Raw genomic sequence first — 19,038 nt, forward strand, 5'->3', positions numbered from 1 at the left:
GAAGAAGATGAAGTAGTGAGAGTTACATTTTCTGAAGAGGGGAAAGCGGTATTTATAGATGGAGAACCCCAAACGATGCCGCCTCTTCAAACCCTAGTGGGTTCAAGGTTGTCGCCGCAGAAGAGGGAAGACCAGCGTGAAGGAAGGAGTCAACCTCCCACTCCTCTCGTAACGATCTACAACGTTCAAAAATCCAGCAGTGCGGAGGCGCCCAACTTCCGATTCGTGCGACCACGATCCAAGGTTGAAAGGGCAACGTTTGATTTTCAACTTGGAAACTGTCTCCACTTCACCCATGCTTCCGAGATTTCCTCCAAGGGCACTATGAAGAAGTTAGGGTTTTTCTGCGCATCCTCTATTTCTGTTTCTGCACTTTATTTTGCAATACATACTCTGTTTTTACAACAATCCCCCACATATTGCAAAAGATAAAACATAGAGATAAGAAGAAGAAAAAAATGGGTATGTAATGCACCAGATCTGGTATAGCAAGCTATATGAACTAGTCTTAGACTAATGAACGTAACACATAGTGTAGTTGGTATAGCAAGCTATATGAACCAAGACACTTAGTATGTGTTAGAGGTTTATCAATCACAATACACCCTCACATTACTTGTTGTTATCGCTGTGTTGCGCTACTAGGTCATGCGCGTGCCCGGTATTCATGAGTGCTATAGAGATCTTGCCAAGATCTCATGCAAGCGGCCCCACTTGACACTCATATAGGTGATTTGTAAGGATCTAGAAAATAACTTAGAGTAGAAGTGGTATATTTTAAATGATACCTGAATATTTTATTATTAAAATGAAAATGACATATAAATTGAAAATTCAGTTATTCAGGTTTCATTTTAAAATAACCACCATCCCTCTAAAAGTTTCCTTTTCCTTTCTCTTCCTTCTCTCTAAGATTCTGATCTCTTCGCTCATCAGTTTGGCGATCGGAGTCTGCCGTTGGACTCTTGGTAATGAACCCTATAAGTTTGCCGGATCAAAATATCAGATAGAGTAAGTTCCTTCTTGGCTCCTTTTTCTTTTGAGTTAATTTTGATCTTATTAGATTTTGTACGGGTTAATCTTAGATTTTGTACGGGTTAATCTCTGTTAACTCAAGGTCCTAGTTCTATAGTTAGATTTTGATTAGGACTCTGTGGTGCAGGTTAATTACCTTTAGTTTTGGGTAGATTTGGAGTTCTTAGTGAGCATAAGCTAAAGTTCAGGTAAGGGAAGCTAGTCTTATTATTTTCAATAAAACCCTAGGTTAGAAGATTATGTGGAGGTAACGTGGTCACCAATTCCAATTATTTTTGCTTGCAGGATTGTAAAGTAATATATTGACTGGAATAGTTGATTTTGAATCTTTTATATTGATTTTAAGGTGAATAATTTGTTGAAACTGTTTGTGATTGAGAATAAGTGTTTGAATGATAATATAAATGAGTTGAGCTATTCTTTTTGAATATTTTGGTTGAATTACTTAAGTGAGATGTTTGATGAGAAGTGGTTGTGTGATTTCAGATGATGATTGATTTAAAGAGCATATATTTGGAATTAATTATGTGTTTTAAGTAAAGTTTGAGATATATTTGGATTGTTTAGAAAGTTTATATATGAAGTGATTGAGTGGTGCATTGATATGTTAAATGATGTATGTAATGAGGTTAAAGTGTGATCAAGACGTAGTATTTTCAGGAAAGGAAATACCATGTTGAGATTATTATTAGGGTGTATTGATTTGTGAGTGTCCTGTGAATGAGACGATCCTGACTCTACTGATATAATGGAATCAAATAGATGAAGTTATTCAGTTGGTGAGAGTCGAAGGAGGTCCATTTGGCTGATTCTGAGGTTTGAAAGAACTGATCAGAGCATATCAAATGGATTTACCCTGTCATATGAAGATGATGAGATGATGAGATATTGAGATAATTATGTGCATGGCTGTGTGGGTTTCACAGCAGTAGTATGACAGGTGCAGGTCTCTGGATGCTAATTTCAATACACGAGTCTTCCGGAAGTAGAGTCAAGTGTCTATGTGTTGTGAGTCAGTAAAAGTCTGACATATGAAAAATGAATTTTATAAATGTAATAGACACTTGAGAAATCATATGAGAATTGATGAATTATGCTTATTAATTTGAAATTTAAATTATATCAAAACATTTTACATAGATAGCCTACCCTGTTATTTGTTTGTGTTTGTTTCTCTAACTGTGATGATCGTGTATTTACACGGGAGCATATGAGATTGCAGGTAATAGAGCTCCGCAGCAGAAGGATTAGATAGATTTAAATTGAATGTTTTGCTTTGTTTTGTTTTTAAACTTTTTGGATGTATATATTAAATCCTTATGAAGAGGAATATATTTTGAGATACAAATATGAGAAAACAATATATGTTTATATGTTAATTAGATATTGTACATTAATTAGATATTGTACGCATATTTATTTATTTATTTTTTTTTAAAAAAAAGTAAAAGTTAGGGATGTTACATGATTTCATCAAGTGTATGCTGCAAATTATACACCACCCATAAGGGATATGAAAATCATTAAAACTTTGTAAGTCATTAAAACTATTTTATCTCTGAATTTTAACCACAAAGTTTATCCTCTCGATTATGCAGTATCTAGCACTTTCACACACACCATAGGAATGGACAAAATTGATTTAAAAATCAATATTAGTGCTAGCAGAACAAACAAGTGACTTGTTTTTACCCATATGAACCTTATTCATGGGATCTCCAATCACAAAGGTTGGGTTTTCATCACTTGTTTGTTTGCAAGTGGCTTAAGTCCCATTCCCCTCGATGTTTCTAAAATCATTTTTCTCCCTAGGGGTTTTGTCAGAGGATCTGCCAAATTCCGTTCTGACTTGACATAGTCAATAGAAATCGTTCCACTCTTTAACAACTGTTTCACCAAATTGTGTCTCAATTGTATATGTCTATTCTTTCCATTATAGCTTTTATTTTTAGCTATAGCTATTGCCGATTGGCAATCACAATGCATTGATACATATGGGGTTGGTTTCATTCCTAAAGGAATGTTTGCTAAGAAGTTTTTCAACCACTCAACTTCACTACCAGCCATTTCTAGAGCAACAAACTCAGATTCCATTGTTGATCTTGCAATAATAGTTTGCCTGGCTGATCTCCATGTAACTGCACCACCCCCAAGTGTAAATACATAACCACTAGTGGATTTTGTCTCATCTGAATCAGAGATCCAGTTAGCATCATTGTACCCTTCTAGCACAGCGGGAAATCCACTATATTCAATGACATAATCCATTGTACCTCTCAAGTATTTCATGAGTCTCGCAAGTGCTTCCCAATGATCCTGACTAGGACATTGAGTGTATCTACTCAATCTACCTACTGCATAAGCAATATCTGGTCTAGAAAAGCTCATTAAATGCAATAAGCTCCCAATTATCTGGGCATACTGAGTTTGAGAAATAGATTCTCCTCTGTTCTTCTTTAATTTAGAGTTAGTATCATAAGGGGTACTCACTGACTTAAAGTCATAGTAACCAAACTTCTTTAGAAGTTTCTCAGTGTATTTTTCTTGTGATAGTAATATACTATCTCCCTTTCTTATGATTTTAACTCCTAGAATCACACTGGCTTCACCCATGTCTTTCATCTCAAACTTAGATCCAAGAAACAATTTTGTTTTAAAAACTATATCATTGCATGTACCAAAAATTAGCATGTCATCCACATACAAACATATAATGACATATTCACCATTTTCAGATCTAGAATACACACATTTATCAGCATCATTGGTAGAAAAACCTTCACAAAGTAAAACATTATCAAGTTTTTCATGCCATTTTTTTGGTGCTTGTTTCAAACCATACAAAGATTTTAAAAGTTTGCATACTTTTTCCTTTTGACCTGGAACTACACATCCTTCAGGTTGAGTCATATAAATTTCCTCTTCTAATTCACCATTCAGAAAAGCTGTTTTAACATCCATTTGGTGAATTACTAACTTATGGATAGATGCTAAGGCTAGCAATACACGAATAGAGGAAATCCTAGTAACAGGTGCAAAAGTATCAAAGTAATTTATGTTATGTTTTTTAGTAACCCTTTAGCAACTAATCTTGCCTTATATTTCTCTATGGATCCATCAGGATGGTACTTCTTCTTAAAGATCCACTTACAACCAATGGGTTTTGCTCCTTTAGGCAGATCTACTAAGGTCCACGTATTATTTTTCTTTATTGAATCAAGCTCAATTTTAATGGCCTTATCCCAATGTTTAGCATCAGGAGCACTAGTAGCTTCTACAAAACTTATTGGATCATTCTCAACTAGATAAGTATAAAAGTCATCTCCAAAAGATGTTTCCTTTCTCTGTCTTTTACTTCTTCTTACATCCTCACTCAAGGTATCACTAACACTATCTATAGGTTGTTCAGATGTACCACTACTCTTTAGAGGAAAGATGTGTTCAAAGAACTCAGCGTTTTTTGTCTTTACTATAGTGTTGCGTTCAATTATATCACTATTAAGAACTAGAAACCTATAGGCAGCACTATGTTCTGCATATCCTAAGAACATACAATCAGATGTTTTAGAGCCTATTTTCCTTTTCTTAGGATCAGGTAACATCACTTTAGCTAAACTCCCCCACACTCTTAGGTATTTCAAATTAGGTTGATAACCTTTCTACAACTCATAGGGTGTTTTACCAGTTTTCCTATGTGGTATCCTATTTTGTAAAAAACACGCAGTAAGCAGAGATTCACCCCATAAATTATCAGGAGCATTAGAACTAATAAGCATGGCATTCATCATTTCTTTAAGAGTCCTATTTTTCCTTTCAGCTACTCCATTAGACTCAGGTGAATATGGTGGGGTTACTTCATGAATAATACCTTCTTTTACACAATAGTCATTAAATAAAACATATTCACCACTTCTATCTGATCTAATTCTCTTAATTTTCTTATTAAGTTGATTTTCTACTTCCGCTTTATAAGTTAAAAACATGTCGAAAGCTTCATCCTTATGTTTAATTAAATACACTTTGGTGTATCTAGAAAAATCATCTATAAAGGTTACAAAATAATTTTTACCACCTTTAGACATGGTTTGTTTTAAATCAGCAAGGTCGGTATGAATTAAACCAAGAATTTCAGTTTGACGTTCTACAGAGTGACATGTTTTCTTCGTTATTTTAGATTCTACGCATACATCACATTTACTACTTTGTTTGTCATGCATGGTGATTAATCCTAGTCGTTGCAATTTTATAACATATGAAGAATTCACATGTCCTAATCTAGCATGCCATATATCATACGAGTCAACAATATAAGCAGAAGATGTAGATTCATTCATAATTTCAGAAATGTTTAATACAAAAAGGCCTTGATCACAATATCCCTTTCCCACAAAAACATTGTTTTTTGTCATAACAATCTTATCAGATTCAAATGACACTTTAACCCCAACTTTGCTTAGTAATGCCACAGAGACCAAATTAACTCTAATTGATGGTACATGTAGCACATCATTCAAAGCTAGAGTTTGACCAGATGTGAGCTTCAGAAGAACTTTTCCTTTTCCTAGGACAGGAGTTGTCCTGGAGTCACCGAGATATACTTGTTCTTCTCCATCCCCCACACTTGTGTAGGAGGTGAACACATTTCTGTTTGCACAGATGTGTCTGGTAGCCCCAGAGTCTACCACCCATTTGCTCACATTTGTCACAAGGTTTACTTGTGAAACGACTGCCACAATAGTATCTTCCCCTTCGGCTAGATTTGCCTTAGGAGGATAGTCGTTTTTAGCCCTATGTCTGCACTGAGGTGCATGATGGCCTGGCTTTCCACATACAAAGCAATTACCTTTTTTTTTGAAAGTGGGGTTAGTTCCACTGGGACGAGAGAATTTGTTATTAGGTTTCTTTTTGTGATCAAATTTTTTCTCGTACCTTTTTGGAGTTGGTTTGTCTTCTATCACGTTTGCTTTGGCAGACAAAGCTTTGGCCTTTGCAGCAGCGCACTCCTTCCTGTTTGTGTCTTCAATGATGATGTGGGTGATCAAATCTGATAGAGACATCTGTTTCTGTCTGTGCTTCAATTGTTGTTTGTAATCCGTCCAAGACTGCGGAAGCTTTTCGATCAAGAGTTCGGACACGAATTCATCTGGCAATTTTATGCTTTCAGTTTTGATATCTTCAATCAGCTTGTGATATTCGTTTATTTGGATTTTGATGTCTTTGCCTTCGATCATCTCCCAGCGGTAGTATTTTGCAATTACGAACCTTTGTCTGACGATGTCTTCGACAATATATTTGAGGATAAGAGAATCCCAAATATCTTTCGCATTCTTATAAGAAGCATAAACATCGAACAGATCGTTAGATAACACACTGAGTAAAGTGTGACGGCATACCTTATTCTCATGGATCCAGTCGTCAACTTGTTTCGCAGCCGTGGTTGAGTCGGGTTTGGCAGTTGTAAGTGCATGAGCAACTCCGTACATGTCCAATAGGGTGGACACGCGTTCTTGCCAACGTCGGAAGTTCTGACCGGTGAAGACTTCAATTTTGGAGACGTCCGGAAAAGGTTTCGCAAAAATGGTTTGTGTTGCGGAAACAACATTTGATGTTTCCGGAGCAGTGTTGTCGTTGTTGTTCGGATTTTCAGCCATAAGTCCTTACGATTGTAGTTAAAAGGGCTTTAAAATGAACAAAAATAGTTTCCCGAGACGTGAGTAATCACTGTCCGTAAGGACTTATCCGCAGTGTATTGCGTAAGTCCCCCAGGATACAACAGGGACTTTCCGGTAATTTTTGAGGATCAGAACTAGCAAGTTTTTCTTTAAAAGAGTAATACCAAATAGAACCCAAAAATATTATAATATTAAAATAAAGAGGAGAGATAAAGTGAAAAGTGGAAATTGGGAAAAGAAGAAGATGGTGAGCGGAGGAAGAAGATGAAGTAGTGAGAGTTACATTTTCTGAAGAGGGGAAAGCGGTATTTATAGATGGAGAACCCCAAAGGATGCCGCCTCTTCAAACCCTAGTGGGTTCAAGGTTGTCGCCGCAGAAGAGGGAAGACCAGCGTGAAGGAAGGAGTCAACCTCCCACTCCTCTCGTAACGATCTACAACGTTCAAAAATCCAGCAGTGCGGAGGCGCCCAACTTCCGATTCGTGCGGCCACGATCCAAGGTTGAAAGGGCAACGTTTGATTTTCAACTTGGAAACTGTCTCCACTTCACCCATGCTTCCGAGATTTCCTCCAACGGCACTATGAAGAAGTTAGGGTTTTTCTGCGCATCCTCTATTTCTGTTTCTGCACTTTATTTTGCAATACATACTCTGTTTTTACAACATGTATTTGGGGGATTGAACAACGAAAAGTGGGTCTGGAATTTCTTCTGGAGAAGGAATCTATTTGAATGGGAGAAACAATTAGCATAACAACTTTTTCAGGAAGTCAAAGGTGTGAATTTCGACTTGGATAAGAAGGACAGGTAGGTCTGGAAGGAAGGAGAGGAGTTTGGATACACGGTTAAATCAACATATCTCCGTCTAAGGGAGGATGGAGTAGGGGAGAATGGGATGTTGTTTAAAAAGTTTTAGAAGAGTAAAGTTGTACCTACTGCTTTAGTTACAACTTAGAGGGTGTTGGAAAACAAGTTAGCCACTAAGGCTAACCTGGAAAGGCGCAGGACCACAGTTGCAAGCTCCACGTGTAGTCTGTGGGGTCGAGGAGGAGACTAACACCCATTTATTCTTTGAGTGCAGATTTGCTTGGTTATTGTGAGCCATTGTTGTGCATGGTTGGGCGTGCTGAGCGTGTTTCACAATGTCCCATTGTTAAATTTTTCCCAGTTTAGGATGAGCAACGTGCCTGCTTCGGTGAATGAGGTTTGGGGAGTTGTTTGGATCGTAGTCAACGAGGTTTGGAAGCATAGAAACAGGGTAATATTTAAAGGGGGAGTAGTGGATGTATTGGAAGCTTTTGCTTTGGCAATTAAAGGCTTGATCATGGGTTACATCCAAGTTACAGTTTGCGAATTTTTCCTATTTTGATTGGTGCGTAGATCCGTTGGTTTGTATGAGGATGATCTCATGACGTATTCATTTAAGTTGTATGACTGTTTCCTCTAGATGTCTTCCTCTGGGTTAGCTAGAAAAGTTTTGTTTAGGCAGACTTTGATGTAAATCTTGTGATGAAGGTTATGGGTGAGTTCATGTATAAGGGCGAATCACCCCTAAAGTAATTCACATCTATTTATTTTTTATTATCTATAAAAAAAATAGATTAATTTGTATGAATGTTTTTTAATTTTATATTAAACTAATTTTAATATAAGTTAACTCGTTTTTCCATATATTAAATAAGGATGAAAATATGGGATGGATGAGTAAATCTCCTGTAAATAAAAGAAAATAAAAAATAAATTAAACATTTAAGTTTGTCAAGTTCTAGATAATTTATAGTATAGTGTGAGATTCCTCTAATTTCACTTATCTTATTATTTTTTTAATCTTTTATTATTGTGTACAAATTAAATTAAGTATTTTGTTACTATTATATATTTATAAACATAAAATTAGATTTTATTTCATGATTTATTAAAATATTTTTTTACTTATAAAAAATTGGTGAAAAAAATTAAAAAAAGATTGAAAAATTGTAATAAAGAATTTAATGAAAATCTATGAGTATTATAAATCATGGACTTTGGCTTTTGTCTTGTAGCATACCACTTTACCCAGCAGCCTGATTAGGTGGAGACGATTATCTAGAAGGTTATGTAATTGTTTATGCATCTAGAAGCTTATTTTCTCTCTCATCAGTGATTGATTTTGTGTATTTGAAAATAATATTTTATGATTGTGATCTCGAAGATTGTTTCTAGTCCATTGCAGTGATGGAAAATATATGGTTTTATTGGGTTGTCCCATCAGAATGAACTTGATATGCTTCATAGATTCTATCTTCTTTCTTCTTTCTAGAACGAAATGAAGAAACGACAGAGGATAAGAAGACAATAACTAAATTACTTTTCAAAGATGATGAAAAGTCACCACCACGAGGAGGAAAATGTAATACCCTTTCAATTATTTCACAATTTCTTTTTTTTTACACCGTAATTCAGAATAATTATCGAACACGTATTCAGTTTTTGCAATTAGAAGTTAGAGGCAAATAATAATAATAATAAATTAAATGAAAAATACTCCTAGGACTCACGTTTTTCTATTTTTTTTTTTCAATTAAATGATTATCTTTCCTGTACTACCGAGCACGGTATAGAAAAAGAGAAAAAAAATATATAAGAAATTGAAAAAATAACAACGATGGATAGCAAAACTTTTCATATAGAAAATAAATCCTAACGTCTCTTTATTACTGTTTTTTTTTAAATCAATAAATGATACACAAATACTTTATACTTTACATTGTGTTTGGTTCCCGTGGTGGGCTGTTCACGGTGATGAAAAACGGGATGAATATTAATTTGGATATAGTGATGTGTAAAGAAATAAGAGTAGTACTCTTAAGTATCTCTATTAAGTTATTAATTTTATATATTTTTAATTAAAATAATATAACTATATTTTTTTTAAACTATTTTATTATTTGAAAAAATAAGTTTTTTTTTAAATAAAAGATCACTTGAACTGAAATACATGTCAAATACTAGTACAGTCTGATATAATTGGAGTATAATTGGGCTGTACATAATCAAGTACAAGTTCAGTTATATGGATTTTTTTTTTCAAAAATCATTTTTTAAATATAGGAGTTTAATTATATCCTAATTGAGATCGTATTTTGCAACTACTTCATAAATGAATATCTGATGCAGTTCACATAGAACTCGTATTTGACACATACGAATCCTTTAAAAAATTACAAAATCGAATTTCTAATTGGTGATTTCTTTGAAATTTAATCATACTCATGTGTACTATTTTCCCAATTCTGGAATAAAAAACTAATCTGCTTAAAATTACACCAGTTTGAAAAAAAATATTTTTTAGTTTAGAAAGGTGTATAAACGTATGATATTAAAAAATAAATCATATTATTTTTTTTCTTTTTTATATATAAAGCTAAATTTGTAATCATATATTTTTATCAATTAAACAAAAATACAATTTTCATTACACTCATGACATTATTTATAAATTTTGATAAATTTTCTGTACATTTTCTACTTTACTTATCTTAATCCAAATAATCTCATTTTCTTCATATTCTTTTTTCAAATCATCTCAAATTTATTCCCTAATCTAAACAAACAAAACAGTAAGATTTTTTTTTCTGATGATATAAAATAGTTTATCATATTATTTGTTGTTTAACATCTTATTATTTATTTAATTGCTAAATGATCTCGAGGTTTATTTGGTTATCTATTTATTTATAATATATAACTTTTCATATTTAAAGTTTTGAAAATATGAAATAAATATTAATATTTTTTAATAATAAAAATATAAAATACTATTAAAATTGAATGTAAAAGTATTGTTTTAGTATTTTTTTTGGGATTTTAAGTTTGGAGTTGTGAGTCTACATTACAAAGATACAGGTGAGATAGATAAAGAGAATGACTTAAGAACTTATTGTATTGAATTTTTTTATTAGAGATGATGTCACACTTATTGTATAAATTAACTAATAATGTAACTCATTAGATTCAAATCTTCTTAAGTGACCGACTTAATTGAACATATAATATAATTAATATATAAATCATTACAACAATCACTAATATTTATCAACAATTCAATATGTTTTTAACGATATAAAACTTCTTATCAACTACTAATGACAAGGTGATTTTTACATGTTTTTAGTTAAGTATTTATGACAACATAGTGTATAAAACTTGCATTAACTATAAACTACATGGTACCTTCATATATTTGAGTTAATGTGTCTTTAGAATCTCAGTATCTCATTCAATTCATTAACTTGACTTAATACTCATATCACATATCAATAATACATCCTTGATAACTATTGAAATATGCAAAATATTGCGATAACATGCACAACATATAAGTAAGTCATAAATTAATAGTTTATCACCAATAATCAATCATGGTTAGTGATTCACACCTTATCACCAATAGAACATGTCATATCTAATAGCATTCATCAAACTTTTATTAGTTTCAAAACTTATCAAATTCCATTATAAGAAAATCATTAAATAAAAACTAATTTTATAAACAAAAATAATTAGTTACTATTTGATTAAATTAGAGACTATTTTATAAACTAAAAAAATTATTGGTATTTAAATTAGTTTCTGTTATTAATAAAAATTTATAAAATGGTTTATAAATTAATATCTAACCACTAGCCACCAAGGTTTTAGCTACTTACTACTTTATATTTTAAATTAGTCTCTATTAGTTTTTTAGAGACCAATTTAAAATCTAAAATATTAGTCGCTAAAACTTAAGTAGCTAATTTGAATAAGATTTATAAATCATTTTATAAAATTTTATTAATAATAGAAACCACTTTAGAAGTGAATAAATTTTTAGTCTCTAATTTAGTTAACATAGTGACTAATTATTTTTTATCTCTAAATTTAGTTATTACATAATGATTTTCTTGTAGTGTTCATCATTCAAAAGCCGTTTGAGCAACACAATTTTACTTCAATAAAATTCATCACAAGGAAGTTGATCTCTGCTTAATTTTGCTTTAGCAATAAGGTGTCACTTAATAGAAAATAACATTCTTAAAGTGAAAAAATTATTGCTTGAGTGAAAAAAAAAAAGAAAATAATTTGTTTTACAACCTCATTTTCGCTTCAGCAATAATTCTTTGCTGGAGTAAAATGTGTCATAAAAAAATATTATGCAATAAGGCTCATAAGCATCCAAAAACCTATTATATAAATCCAAATATCTTCAATAAGTTTAAGACTCTATTTAATACTACATTATCACTTCAAAACTCATATGTCACTCCTCTAGTATTTCAACATGACTATTTCAACTACTTCAAATGCAAGAAGAACATAACATCACCATAAACAAAAATAATTCAATCATATAAAAATTCAATTCAATTATTAACAATATAATTTCTAACAAAAAAAAACTATCATAAATTATTATATTATCAACTTATACCACACAATTAAACTAATTGTACATTTAGACCATTATAATTCATCACAAATAGGTTACTGAAGAACTCCAAATCTAAATTAACTTTGTAGAACATTAATTTATTTTAAAACATTTATTTCAACTCAAGATACAATCTTATACCAAATTCCAAATCAACTAAATAAATTAAGTTTATTTGATCAATTATTGTCTTTCAAGTCACAGGAAACCTACGATACAAAAAGGTTTGAGATTACTCATAAGAGCTTTTATGACCTAGAAAGCATCTAATTTACCAAAATATCAAAATAAAAAATTGATACCAATCTCTTCATTTCACAAAAATTGTGATAATCCAAAACTTCAACCCAATCTCGTAGAAGATTAAAAAAAAAAAGAATACACAATAAAAACAAGTTTACTCTATACAAAGGTTTAATCGAACTCTTGCCCTTTCAATCCTTATATAATAAAAAAAATTAAAATCTACTCTAAAATCTTAAAGAGAAGTTATAAGATGTCTAGAAAAAATAATTTAAAGAAACGATAAAAATGTTAGAAATAAATGATTAAATAATGAAAATTGCAATGTATATACTGATTATGATTTAAAATTATAACAAACTTTATTTTTAAAATAACCATTTCTATTAAACTAAAGCCAGACACATTATGTAATTAAAAGAACCAAAACGGTAGTTTGTTCTACTATAGATATATTGTGATATTTTAAGTGTAAAAAAGAAAGGTTGTTTAATTATCTCGACAAATAATCTTACTGCTTTATATAACTATTAGAATGGACACTCAGATGGTTTTTTTTACCACAGTGGGGTTTTTTTTTCTTTTTTACCAAATGAGATCCGTTTCAAAAAAATTACAAAAATGGAACAAGTCATGCCAACTTGGCACGACTTCATATGTAGAAGTCGTGCTAAATTGACACGATTTTGACACGTCAACTTGAATCTGCCACGTCAACCTGAAGTCGTGCCAATTTGGCACGACTTTATCCATGTCATTTTTTTTATATTGAGTAGTAAGTTATGTAATATTTAAAATTAATTTGATACATAATTTTTTAAGGGTGTTAGTTTTAAGCAATCAAAAAATTAGATAATCGTGTATGAATTATGATTGACGGTAACGTAATATATTTATTTAAGAAGTGTTATTGTATTTGGAAAATAAATATTTTTGTGGATGATTCAATTTCAAATAAGCTAAAAAGATGTTCACATTATAGAATTGAATGTCGCAATAGAAGCAATTGTAAGACAGGTTTAATAATAAAATTCAATTCCAAGTTTGATTATTAATTTCCTAATTTTCTTTACCTATGTATTTATTCCTTCGTAAAAAAATTATTTATCAATTTAATTTCAAATATTACATAACTTATAATTCTAATTCTAATTAAATAATTATAATATATATATTTATTTAAAAAATAAAAAAATATGACATGAACAAAGTCGTGCCAAATTGACCTGACTTCAAGTTGACATGTTAAAGTCGTGCCAATTTGACACGACTTCTGTGTCAAATTGGCACGACTTGCCCAATTTTTGTAATTTTTTTTAAACAGACCCCATTTTAGTAAAAAAGTAAAAAAATAGCCCCGAAAAAAGAACCCAACTTGATAGGTTAAGGCGACAAAACGAATTGAGTATTTTTTATTATTATAAAACCATTAATTTACCACTATATCTTAATTCGTTTGTAAAACTCCATAAGAGTTAATTTTGTGCATTTAAAAGTTATAATTTTCTATCAGAAATATATTGTGAATGAACTTTTGTGTCCTTGAAAATTTTATAATTTTAAACTTTAGATGTGTGTGCATAGGTCGAATATTCAAAAAGCAAATAAATGTTTTTCTTTGTTTTTTTTTCCTAACAAGCCAATCAATAATGTATTTTAAAATATAGAAAATTAAAATATAATATTTATTAAAAAAATAGATTTTAAATTTAACTAAAATTTATAAAATCAACTTATAAAATGAATTTTATATTATTAATATATTATAAAATATTATCATTTTTATTTGATGTGAAATATCTAATATTTTATAACATGGAATCTGGAGCAATGTAGTAACAATTAATATTAGTTGTGAATATAGACAAATTTGAATAAAACCTTGAAGAAGAGTGTTTGAATATAGTATGAGTTTCATAAACTTTAATGCCACTTATGCAGTGCATTTGTGGAGGATATGGTTGTCCATGAAGACGCAGCATCAATTTTAAAACGAACTGAACACATTAGGTGGCAACATCCAAACATTGAACACAAACAATAAAATAAACGTGGCTTCACAATTTCAATCCAAACACGCACTCTGCTATTTTTGGGTTGTCCTCTCATGTGCGTTGGTTTGGATGATTCAAAAGGGAAATGGTGGAAGTTTAAATTAAAACAAATAAAATCAACTAATTAACTCAAAGTGGGAATCGCATTAACATTTGTATTTTTATCTGGTACGTATGTGAAGATAGTATAGAAAGAGTGCCTTCAAGGTAGAGAAAGTCAACTTAATATCTGCGAAAATATAAAATTGTCCTTGAAACTGGAAGAGAATAAAAAGATAGTTGATTTAGGTTATGTGTTATAAACATAATTAATTATAATACAATAATAATATTTTAAATAATAATAATAAAGTGTAATAGTAATATATAAAATAATAATTATATTATTATAAAACAATTGTATCTTTCTAATATTTGGTATGTCCATAATGGAGTGAATATTTTCAAAGATACTAGTGGAGATATAAAAGTCATGTATCACTTTACATTATCTAATAATACTCATCTTTGAGACGACATTCTTGATGGTAATAAGTGTAATGATAGAGGTTTCAAAACACGAACAAAATTGATTTTCTGATGTGTGAGTGATCACGGTTTATAAAGACTTATCCGCGATGTATTGCGCAAATCTCTCAAGATACAATAGGAACTTCTTGAAAATTTTCAAGGATCAGAACTAGCAAGTTACTATTAAAAGAGTAAAATCCAATTAACCTAAAAGTATTATAATAAAATAAAAATAATAAATGATTAGAGAGAAAGAGAAAAATAATGAAAAGGTGAGAGGATGAAGAAAAGTTTCACCGTGGTGGGTGTGAAGAAGACGAAGAAGGTGACCGAGGAATGAAACCTCATTTGAACGTGAGGCGTGGATCCAAGGAGGAGAGAGCAACATTTGGGCTTCAAACTCAGAATCAGTTCCACTGCACTCCTGCTTCCGAGATCTCCTCTAACAAAAGCTAAGGTTTATAAGCATGCTCAGTTTTACTGTTTTGCAATATATATGATTTTACAACAATAAATGGTATATTAGACAAAGTAGATATTGAATGTAAACTGCAATGAAGCACATTAGATCTAACACTATAATAAAGGAAAATACCATTCTATCTCTAAAATTTTGGAAATTTTAATATCCTACCAATAATAATATATAAAAAATAATAAATCATAAATAATAATTAAATTATAAAATAATAATAAAAGTAATAATAACAAAATAAAAAATAATAATTAAAATAAATTTCTAAAATAATAATAATAATAATAATAATTTAATTTTATAAATTTTAATACATTTTTAAATATATTAGCAATGTTAAATAACTTGTAAATTTTTTTCAGCTAAATTTCAAGAATGTTGTTTTAATCAAATGGCATCATATATGATTATTGTGTTTTTTTTTGCCTAATTATTATATTTTAATTCTATTTTTTATTACATTATATTATACAATTTTATGATTAATGTCAATTAGACACTAAATCTTTATATTATTAATATTGATAATTTTATTAAATTTTACAAAAATGTATTTATCTAGAATTTATATTTTCTTCAACGGAATCTATAATAATTGTAAAAATAATATTTTAATAACAATTAATTTTGATCACAAAAACAAAATTATAATTTTACAACTTTATTAACTAAAAAAATATCAATTTCCAAGGATGACGTTATTCGCAAAATTCTATAAACTTTCCCCATCTATCGCTGAATCAAACAAAGCATAACCGCATAGTAACCATCGTCTTCTAGAAACCTTGAGCTTCTGGCATTTCGTTATGTGAACAACTCCGGAACACGCCAAATGCTGTTGACTTTGTATTTTAATAACAAGCCTTAGAACCAACTAAAGATTCCGAAATTCTAGGAAGCACCAAGCAAGCAAATTTGTTTTCAGAAAGTGCCAATTAACTTTGTTCGTAATTTAGGTTAACTCACTCCTAAACCAATCAACATCACGGATCTCAATCACCGCAAATAGAAACATAAAAAATAATAACTTTCTATACTCAATCATGTTATCATATTCCTGGCTGGTTTTCCCAATTTCCGGAATAGATCGTGCCTAGTTAATTATAAACTTAGACTCTGTCAATTAATTAAAAATAAACTTCTACTCATAACAGAAGCTAACGAACTTATTGGGCACTGGCGTATCACCGTTTCAATTTTTTTGTTTTTTTTTTGTCATTTGATGAAAAAGGTTTATATTACAAGTGGCAAGTAGCACTGAGTACTGGTGGCCGTCTATTCTACTCTACCTAGATATACGAACTACAAATTAGTGATTAATAATTTATAAGCAAGGAAAGGCGCTTCAATAACCGCGTCTTCTCACTTTCGCTCGCCGAGTCGACTCAGTGACTCACTACCAGCACTGATCTGTTTCCCAGTTCCGGCGCGTGTAGCCCGAGAACACCGCCGCAGTAGACAGCGGCCGTTGTCGCCTGAACAGGCTCCGGTCGTAGTTGGCGCGTTTGTCAGGATCCGAGAGAGTGGAGTAGGCGGCGTGGATCTTCATAAATTCGTCCGCGGAGGAGTTTTTCCGGTCGATCGCCGCCACGTCCGGGTGGCAGACTCTGGCCAGTCGCCGGTACGCGGCCTTGATTTCCTGGCTGGAGGCACCGGCGGGGATGCCGAGAATATCGTAGAGGGAAGAGCAAGAGGAGTTGAGATAGGAAGGGCGTGGTTTCTCCGTCCAGGAAGAGCGAGCTTCCTCGGTTGAAGTGGCGGTGGCGGTGGCGGTGGCGAAGGCGACTATTGGGCGGGATCTAACGCGACAGGGCGGCGAGGCGAGAACTTTACCGGAGAAGTTTACGGCTGGAAGAGACGGTTGAAAGGCCACAGAAGAAATCATGGTAGTTATGCGATGCGTTTGTTGAAAGAGATTTAGATTTGGGAATTGGGATTGGAATGTGAGGAAGGGGAATGAGGTTAGGGTTGTTAATATATAATAGAGGGGGGAGAGAGAGTGTGGAGCCCACGGTGAATAAAATAGAAGCGTGGTTTGGGTGTGTTTGGATTTGGAAACACGGAATAGAACTTATCCAGTGGGCGTTGGCTGACTCAAGACGTACCTGGCTTGGTTTTCGCTTATCTTAATTAATTCTACTTGGGGTTCCACCACCCCTGTTCTCGGTTAAACATTGCTCTCATTTATTTATGCATTTCTCTACTTTACCAAATTCCACGCTAATTTTCCTTTAATACTTTCCTTCTATCCTTTCTTTCACTACTAAATCCCTGTCTTGTGCTCCACCACACCTTAATTAAGTCCTTTTTTTCAACTTTATTTAGGTCTAAAAGCGTTATTATTAATTATTTGTAAGAGAAAAAAAAATCAATTCATACATATAAAAACTTAATTAATTAAAACTTGATAATAAATAAAATAAATTAAGAATTTCCTGTATACTCACAATTTTTTTTCTCTTATAAATTAAGATAATAATAAAAAGGAAATTTTCATTCCTTAACAACAGTATGGATTCCTAGGAAAACATCTTTTTACGTAATTTATATTTACTTTTAATATTTATATCATGATATAAAACAGATGTCACCTTTTTATAAGTTACTTTTTTTTATAATTTTTGTTGTTGTAATTCTTAATCAAACAATTTTATCTTTTAATAAATAAAAACAATTTTTATATAATAAAATATGTGTATAATTACTCAATTTAAACACAATTGTCCAATTTTTCCATTTAAAATAAATTTAACATGTATTCTTTTTAAATTTTAAATTATTTTCTAAAATGATATAATTTATAGAAATGTATTATTTAAATATTCAATCCTATTTTAACATATAAATAGATGTAGTATATTTTTATCTAGAAATGGCTTCGCACATGCTCCACCACTTTTGCATTTTTTTGTAACATTTTATCTTTTCGTTCTCTTCACTGTGTTTGTCTTTTCCCTTCAAGCTTCACAACTTTTGAATTTTGAGATTAAAAATTAAGAAGAAAGTTCCGTAAAAGGAAGAGGATTTCAACTGCATAACAAAATTTTGAATCCTAATAAAATGTCACCGTCTAGTTTAATCTTAAAAAACAAAGGTATGCTTCTTTTCTTCGCTTGCTTCTATTAAAATATCCATCTTTTGTCAAATGTATGCTGTTCACACAATTGAAAGACTTTGGATTCATTATTTATATTTTGTTCTAGAATTATTGAAACACCGACATGAGTGTTCTGTTCTGCTATCTATGATGTCGTTTTATCAGCAGATAATTAATCGAAATTAAATTTCCCTTCCCTCAAGTCAAATATTAGATATCTAATTGGATTGATGGAAGAATATGTGAAATTATTGTGGATTTTAGTATATGGGATATATTATAATAATAATAACTGGACAGCAAGGACCCATCATCTATCTTTGTTTCTGATTGGAAGAAGATGAGTAGGATGATGATTTTGGTGTATGTATGTGTCCATTTTCATTCTAGAGACAAAACCACCCATGTTGGATGCTAGTTACTAGTTGTACCAATTGCATGACCCCACTGCTTTGCTCACACATTCAAATTGCAATGGAACTATATCTCTTGTTTACTTCTAATC

The 19,038-nt window shown here is 31.4% G+C and overlaps 2 protein-coding genes across 2 annotated transcripts; both read right to left on the reverse strand.

Moving 5' to 3' along the window:
- Window positions 1-874: 874 nt before the first annotated feature.
- LOC150029054 (uncharacterized) lies at window positions 875-6,698 on the reverse strand. The gene is made up of 5 exons (XM_090297906.1): window positions 5,564-6,698; window positions 4,718-4,903; window positions 4,231-4,576; window positions 3,096-3,409; window positions 875-978 (listed from the first exon to the last, which is right to left on the reverse strand). The coding sequence occupies exons 1-5, from the start codon at window positions 6,684-6,686 to the stop codon at window positions 875-877; spliced, it is 2,073 nt and encodes a 690-aa protein (XP_090154032.1). The 5' UTR covers window positions 6,687-6,698.
- A 9,920-nt stretch (window positions 6,699-16,618) lies between these two features.
- LOC137810965 (chaperone protein dnaJ 11, chloroplastic) lies at window positions 16,619-17,394 on the reverse strand. Its single transcript, XM_068612483.2, has one exon. The coding sequence runs from the start codon at window positions 17,319-17,321 to the stop codon at window positions 16,833-16,835; it is 489 nt and encodes a 162-aa protein (XP_068468584.1). The 5' UTR covers window positions 17,322-17,394; the 3' UTR covers window positions 16,619-16,832.
- Between the last annotated feature and the right edge of the window lie 1,644 nt (window positions 17,395-19,038).

This window comes from Phaseolus vulgaris, chromosome 2 (assembly GCF_051622355.1).
Source record: "Phaseolus vulgaris cultivar YP4 chromosome 2, ASM5162235v1, whole genome shotgun sequence".
NCBI lineage: Eukaryota > Viridiplantae > Streptophyta > Magnoliopsida > Fabales > Fabaceae > Phaseolus > Phaseolus vulgaris.

Coding starts and splice junctions, on each gene's coding strand:
- LOC150029054 (XM_090297906.1), bottom strand. CDS start 6,686: ATGGCTGAAAATCCGAACAACAACGACAACACTGCTCCGGAAACATCA. Junction 4,904..5,563: donor TCTTCTGAAGCTCACATCTG/GTCAAACTCTAG, acceptor GTGTAAAAGAAG/GTATTATTCATGAAGTAACC. Junction 4,577..4,717: donor GATACCACATAGGAAAACTG/GTAAAACACCCT, acceptor GTATGTTCTTAG/GATATGCAGAACATAGTGCT.
- LOC137810965 (XM_068612483.2), bottom strand. CDS start 17,321: ATGATTTCTTCTGTGGCCTTTCAACCGTCTCTTCCAGCCGTAAACTTC.